The sequence below is a fragment of the Lactuca sativa genome, chromosome 2 (genome assembly GCF_002870075.4).
Source record: "Lactuca sativa cultivar Salinas chromosome 2, Lsat_Salinas_v11, whole genome shotgun sequence".
NCBI lineage: Eukaryota > Viridiplantae > Streptophyta > Magnoliopsida > Asterales > Asteraceae > Lactuca > Lactuca sativa.
In genome coordinates, this window is record NC_056624.2 from 162,736,019 (window position 1) to 162,743,830 (window position 7,812).

The 7,812-nt window shown below is 34.7% G+C and overlaps 1 protein-coding gene across 1 annotated transcript in view; it reads left to right on the plus strand.

Moving 5' to 3' along the window:
- The first annotated feature begins 3,992 nt into the window (after window positions 1-3,992).
- LOC111915994 (protein PIN-LIKES 7) overlaps window positions 3,993-7,812 on the plus strand; it is a 6,144-nt gene continuing 2,324 nt past the window's right edge. Inside the window, exons 1-3 of the mRNA XM_052768479.1 lie at window positions 3,993-4,243; window positions 4,342-4,421; window positions 4,518-4,651. Coding sequence (XP_052624439.1) covers window positions 4,109-4,243; window positions 4,342-4,421; window positions 4,518-4,651 — 349 coding nt within the window. The 5' untranslated portion in view covers window positions 3,993-4,108. The remainder of the gene's footprint in view (window positions 4,244-4,341; window positions 4,422-4,517; window positions 4,652-7,812) is intronic.

A 7,812-nucleotide genomic window follows, 5' to 3' on the forward strand; every position in this document is an offset into this window, starting at 1 on the left:
GTCGAGTCCACCCATGTGACTCGCCGAGTTACTACGCGATTCAAGACTGATATCTAGCCCGACTCGCTGAGTCATTTCCCAGACTCGCCGAGTCCATACGTGCATCTCCATAATTTCGAGTCACAGAGCTTCTCCTTTGCTCCAAACAATAGACCTGGTCTTCTAAGACTCTCTTAACACATAAAGTTGCTAACTTTACGTGTGTCTATGATGCAATGAAGCCAGAACACTCCAAACTAGGGTTTAAGGCAACCATGCTTCACTTACACCCCCAAGACTGATACTTTATGACTCTCTAGACCAAAATACACTTAGATCTAAAGTAGCAACTTCAGATCTAGGCTCTAACTTCGAAATGGTTCTTACACATGGCATAAAAACCCCAAATCTCACAACCAAGGGAAAACTATAATCAAAAGAGTGAAGGTAACGACTTATTACCTTCAAATGCTCTGGAAAGGCCCTCAAACTCTGGATCTACTGCAAATCCTTGAATCCCCAATGGTGTTCCTTCCTTCCTTCTTCTTCAAATCACTCAAAAATGGCAAGAAACTTGAACAACAATAATTGGGGCTTAGGGTTTTGGGTTCTGGATAAGAGGGGCTATAAGGAAACCTAGTAGAGAGAATAAGATGCATAAATAGTGCCCAAAGTCCCAGATTTAGGGTTTCCCCCTTCAGACCGGACTCGCTGAGTCCATGGGGTCGACTCGCCGAGTTGGTCACTTACCCGATCCCCGGTTCCCATTCCGACTCGACGAGTTGACCCATTTGACTTAGGGTTTTCTTTCCTTTCTTGGTCTTTCTGATTCTGGGTGTTACATTCCATCCCGAGGACGATTGGACCCATAGTATGTTGGCATTCAAACCGGTTGGTTGAGGGCCTAGGTATTCCAACCTGATGGTTGACTGGACCCATAATATGTTGTTTGTTATTGTATATGTATTATTGTGTGTATGGGTATTTTGGGTGTAATTTGCTAGGCTTTCAGGCTTACAGTTTCAGTTTATTGTTTCAGGTTCAGCAGATGGCCGCAGGAAGACGAAGGCGTGACCGTACACGTCCTCGATTAATGATTATGATTTCTGGGAACTCTGATGTATAAACTATTTTGAAAACAAATTGTAATAATTGAAGGGTTTTAAATGATTTAAAAAGTTTTAAATTGGATCGAATTTTATGGGTGTTACATTGATATGTATGATATGAGGTATATTGGGGAACTCACTAAGCTTCGTGCTTACGGTTTTTAATTTATGTTTTAGCTACTTCTGGGTCGAATGGGAAGAGATCGGGGTGATCGCATTGCACACACCATATTGTTATGCATTTTATTTGACTCTGATGTATCTGGATGATTATTGGCATACTCTTATTTCATTATGGTTTTTATGATAATGTTTTGGATGATGGTTTTATTATTATAAAAATGAAATTTTTGGTCTTAAATTTTGGGACGTTACAAATAATTTTTTAATAAATAAATAATTAACAAATTAAAAAAGAAATAAAAAAGGAAAACTTGTATTTTTAGGTCTGGAAGCGACTAAACATGCAATAAAATTACATTTTATGGACCATCTGAGTTAAGAAAAAAAATTAGGGATCAAGCGCACAGATTACCTCAAACCACAAAACCATTCACGTAATTTACTTTAAACTTTATGTATCACATGTAATGGTAGTAGGACTATTGGAAAGTAATAAGAGTGTGGTGAATGAATAAGAGACTTGTTTTGTATCATGGCTTGTAAATTATTATGCTTGTAAGATATGTTGTGATGATGATTATGACATCTTTAAAGTTGTATTTTTAAACAGGATTTGATATCCAAACATGTTTAAGATTATCTGGGACTTTCCACAACAGACTATCATTTTCTAAGCATAAAAAGAAAAGTTGTTTTTCAAGCCTAAAATTAGGGGATGTCACACAAGTACTTAAAAGGTTAAGTACTAGAACGTTAGAGTATGGCCTATATGGTAATATGTGAAGTTACTCAATGTATGAAATGTGATATGTTTATGTGATAGCATTGTATGATAAGAGTATTGTGTAATATACATGGAAAAGAAATATGGTCACGGACCAGTGAGAACCTACAAGGGTGGTGCCTACCATTGGGAAGTAAGGGTCTCAGTGACTTGTTAGAAAGGGGTTACTTTCTAGTAAGGAAGACTTTTCGGGAGGGATTACTTCTAAAAAGCAGCTGTCAGGATGAGCTTACTTCTTGGGTAACCGTAGAAACTTGTAGAGAGGGTTTACTCTCTATCAAGGGCTTTGTTAGGAAGTTGTTACTTCCTAGTAGGGTAGGTTGCCAAGGAGGGGTTCTTGGAAAATTCTTGTTTTGATATCATGTTTGGATTAGAAGGTTAGAACTTCTAATAGAATGATTTGTTAGGGATGGCTTACTTCTCGAAAAATACTTGCTTGTTAACGCATGTATATTTTTAGCGTTTTTTGTATCAAAATCCATGCATCTCATGATTTTAGACCTATGTGTTTTGTGCTATGTACTCATGTATGAAAGTTGGAGTAAAGAGTGTGATGCCAGGAAAGAGTTTATAAACGGAATTAGAGAAGGTTGTAAAATTCTATTACTTTTGTTGTGGCTATTAATATTAGTTTGTAACACCAACGATTGTATCTTTGATAAATTGATAAATTTTTTTGTAAATCTATATTTTACCATAACACTTTATCATGACATTTATATAACCACGGTAAATTATGTAATGAGAAGTACTGGAAAACTTAATAGGATTTCAACACTCCTAATGATGTTTATAGTTGACACATTAATTCTTAACTGATTCAGAGGGAATGAGGTATTAGGAGTTTAGATTTAGAACAAGGTGAGTATGTACTCAGAGTACATGTCCCTATCACTTATTTGAAATATTTGAGTATATACCCAAATAAGCATCGCATCTTTGATTATGATCATATCTACTCATACGCTTATAATTACTATTATGAAATGTGTTGTGAAATGTAAAAAAGGTTTTTGGAAATGAATTGTGATATAAGGATATGGTTTTGAAAAAGGTTATTAATCTAGAAAAAGGTTATTCAAATGTTTTTGGAAAGCTAGATTTAGGAATTGGGTTATTGTCATTACCCAATCCACTCCGTAGTCAGCTCGTATTACTCACTAGGTTCCACAAGTCTAACATAGTATTTTGACATATACTCCCAGATTAAGGTTGAAAACTAGTAACACATGTTTAGGCATTTTGAAGGCCATGCATATGGTTCAGTTAAACTTTTGTGAAGATATTTAATTGAAACCATCGTATTTAAACCTTGATTTTAAACTCTTATTTGGTTTGGGACCAAATTTCGCAAGTTGTTTTCAAAATGATTTTAAAATTTTTTACTTAAAACTATTAGTCGAATCTATATAAATAATTAACAATATCATTTTTCATCGGTCATAAACACACTCTTTCAATTAACCATGAAAACATATTTTGTAAATTAAGTCAAAAAGACGGTTAATATCTTTATTAAGTTCATTAAATGAAATAGAAACAAAGACTCTGATACATTTTTTTAATCAGTGTTGAAGTTAACGTTACTATTCATATCTTTTAAAGAATAAATAAAAGAATAAAAAATAAAAATCTTAAAGCTAATTCTTTAACTTAAAAATTTGATTCTTTGCAACTATCGTACAAATAGAACAATTTATTAAATGGAAAATCGGTTATAATAACTATTAAGAAATTTTGTTACTGAAATTCCCAAATCACAATTGGGCTAGCGGCACTTATGCTTTATGATCTATTAAGCCCCAATTTCATGGAGGGCAGAATGGTAAACTCAGTCCATAAGAGGTGGCATCCAAGTCGACAGTCGACACTCATATATCTAATTTCTGCTGTTCACTTGTCATTATCATTCATTCAATGCTAGCGCTTTCATGAAATTTCAAGTTACTCTTCTATTAATTCGTCTAAAAAATCTATGACACCAGATCCTAATTGACTTTAATTTAGGATATTTCTTCCATTATCAATACCCTTATATAAATATATAAAGAGAAAAAAAATAGACACAAACATAAGGATCGAACCTCAAAAAAGTGTTCACAATTCACAAGAAATGGGTTTTTTGTCGTTGTTTGAGGTTGCATCAATGCCAATATTGGAGGTGTTGTTACTGAGTGCAATAGGAGCAATTATGGCCACTGATTACTTTAATGTTCTCTCTAGCGATACTCGAAAATCACTAAATAGGGTACGTACATACTTGTTATAAAATAAAGCACGTATGGTAAATTGTTTTTATGTTTCGACCCCACGATATTGTCTATAAGAAAATGTAACTTTTTGCAGATTGTTTTTGTGGCGTTTACTCCCTCACTTATTTTTGCTAGTCTTGCCAAGACAGTCACCCTTGAAGACATTATCTCATGGTAACGTAATTAAGATATTATTTCATTGTGCATGATGAGAATGATGATTATGTATATATCAATATTATATCATGTTGCTGTAAATTAATCTTGTAGGTGGTTTATGCCAATAAATATTGGAATTACATTTCTTTGTGGAGGAATATTGGGGTGGATTGCAGCAAAACTAATTAAACCAAAACCACATGTAGAGGGCTTACTCATAGCTATGTGCTCCACAGGTACTTATATAACTTATATTTCTCATTTTGTTTATCTACATATAACTTCACCAAACCAAACTTTTTACTAATCAAATGTAAGGATTTTTTTTCTTTTAATTATCTTAATAAAGTCTCAACTATTTGAACAAAGTCTAACAAAATATAATTTTATGACAAAATTACATAAATGGTTTATGTGGTTTGTCAAAAGTCACAAACTCAATCCTTCCTAATTTGTTTTGATACGAGTGGTCCCTATGGTTTCAATTTCTTTTATAGATCCATGTAAAAAGATTTTTCTACCATTTTTAATTTCTTTTCTTATTTATTTAATGTTAAGTATAGATTTTTTAATATAAAAAAGAAAAAATAATAACTCACCCACCCTACAACTTTATCCGACGACTTCGTCTTCATTAAAGCCGATGGTAGTGGGGGTCGCTAAGACCCTCGCTAGCACAAGGCAAACATGCTAGCACAAGGCAAACATCGCTTCCTAGCATGCGTTAAAAGAGGTGCTAAGCAACACTCATTACCATCTTCACAAAAGGAGAGAGACTCTACTTGCTTGTCATTGGTGTTTTTCTTTGTTTTATCTTTTGCTTTTTATTTATTTATTTATTTTGCATTAGCCTTTTTGATTGGTTCTTTCTCATTTGACCTTTCTTTTTTTCTTTCTAAAATCAAGTGTAGATGAAAACTTAGGTGGAAGAAAAAAATATGATTTGGCAATATGTTTAGCATATCCTAAACATGTTATCACTCCCTATATCCTAAAGTTAAAATAAAACTATTAGACCACTCAGAGTGGCTTCGGCAATCGGTTCGGCTATCTCGGCAAACTCCGGGTCGAGGACACGACATGCCGAGCTCGGCTGGCAACTCGGTGGAAACTCGTCGACGAGAGCCAAAGAAAGAGAGTAGAGAGAGATGGGTTTCTTCGATGAATTCGTTGTGTACCCTTCTGTAGGAAGAAGATAATCGGATTGCAACTTTGGTAGATTTGGTCTCTGCAGTTTCGTGTAATGATAGATCTTTCTCTAAAGTTTGAAATATCTCTTCAAAACTAACTTCATGAAATTACAAAATACCCCCATGAACTTATAAAACCTATTTATATTAAATAAATCGATTTACTTTAAATTATTATTATTATTATTATTATTATTATTATTATTATTATTATTATTAATTTAACCCCTTAGTCTTCGATTATTTTGTTATGTTAATTAATTTAAAAAAAAAAAAATAACATGGCAAGATGTCAACACACACCATGTAAATGACAAAAAATTGAAGTAGTGTGTCAAATCATATGTGGCATCTACGTGGACCGTGACAAACTTGACACCACTTCATTCGACCTTAATGGTATATTTCTCTTTAGGAATACCAAGAAAGTTACCAATTTATGTACATTGGAGAGGTGCTTCCATTGTTGATAGTTAGAGATACTCATAGTTTTTAGACTTTTCAGATCAGAATTTTGGTTTTCAATGAGCTTCAAACAAAACCCATGAACATAAAGAATTGTACGTTCTAGGTAAAAGAATGTTAAGGCAAAAGGCGATCAGATGAACAAAAAGAATAAAAGGGGCGTAAGATAAAGATGAAGGCAGAAGGCGATCAGATGAAGATGCTTAGAGAGGAAGGATGGAGGCATGACGATTTCGGTTTTATTAGGTGTGGGTTAACCAGGGTTGGGCTAGGGTATTTAATTTTTTATAGATGAAATTAGTTTAAAAAACATTAAAAAAAAAAAAGACAAAACTATAAAATTGCTCCATGTAGTTTCGAAAAAGCAGTGGATTAGTTCCAAAAAGTTTCCAACTTCCATGAAAGGTTCAAAATTAGGATTTCCCGTGGTTTTAGTCCTAAAAAGGTTAAAATTACCAATCTGCCCTTATTATTTCTATTTTATATTTTTTATTTGTTTTAGTATTTAAATAATCTTAAAAAAATAAAAAATAAATTATCACCCTCTTGTATAATTATGAAAAAATAAAAAATAAAAATCAACTACTCTCTCTCTCTCTCTCTCTCTCTCTCTCTCTCTCTCTCTCTCTCTCTCTCTCTCTCTCTCTCTCTCTCTCTCTCTCTCTCTCTCTCTCTCTCTCTCTCTCTCTCTCTCTCTCTCTCTCTCTCTCTCTCTCTCTCTCTCTCCTCTCTCTCTCTCTCTCTCTCTCTCTCTCTCTCTCTCTCTCTCTCCTCTCTCTCTCTCTCTCTCTCTCACTCTCTCTCTCTCTCTCTCTCTCTCTCTCTCTCTCTCTCTCTCTCTCTCTCTCTCTCTCTCTCTCTCTCAAATGACTCCAACCAGGCAACCACCACATCCTAATTTCACTTATTCACCACCACCACCACACCCCTCCATCTCCACCACCCTCATCTTCATATTTTCCTGCAGCATACCCCCATCGTCGGCATTGCTGCCTACACCGTCCTTTTTATCGACCCATCGTCGGCCATAGCTTCAGATTAATGAGCATGAACTTTATATGGGTTCTCTAAGTTCATCTTCTTCCTCTACATGCATCTTCTTCTTCCTCTAGCTGTAAATCTGACGACCTTGTTATCGGAGATGCATCTTTAGGTAGAACAAGTCTGACGACCTTCTTATCACTGTCGACCCTAGAAATTCAGATATCCAATTTGGGGGTTTTATGCACAATCAAGAACAAACATGGATGCAGGTACAAATTTTCTTTGGCTTATGCAATGCTAGAATGTGGATTCAACAAAGATATCATGTCTATTGGAGAATATGAGATTTTACAGAATTTAGATCAATTGAATGGAGAAAGAAAAAACAATGATGCTATTGGTTCTGATTTGGGTATCGAAAACAGTGTTGGTTGATTTCTTGCTAACCTCCATTCATCCACACCGATGTTCAAACATGAATCCCCTTCATATGAGTTTTGTTGATGCTAGTGTTCTTATCAGTGAAGATGGGTAAGTCTTGATTTTAGCCCTATTACAAACAATATGATTCCCTCCGTAAGGAATCACCAAGAGGATTAGCGGAGTACCAATTCTGGAAGAGAATTAAGTCAACGAGGTAGCATTTTCACATGAACTGCTCATACTCATACAAGTCATCATCAGAATATCTCCATTGTGATGATGAGTCTTCATTGTAGATCTATGTTGAAGAAGCTGTCGACAGTACTCTGCGTTGATACCATGCT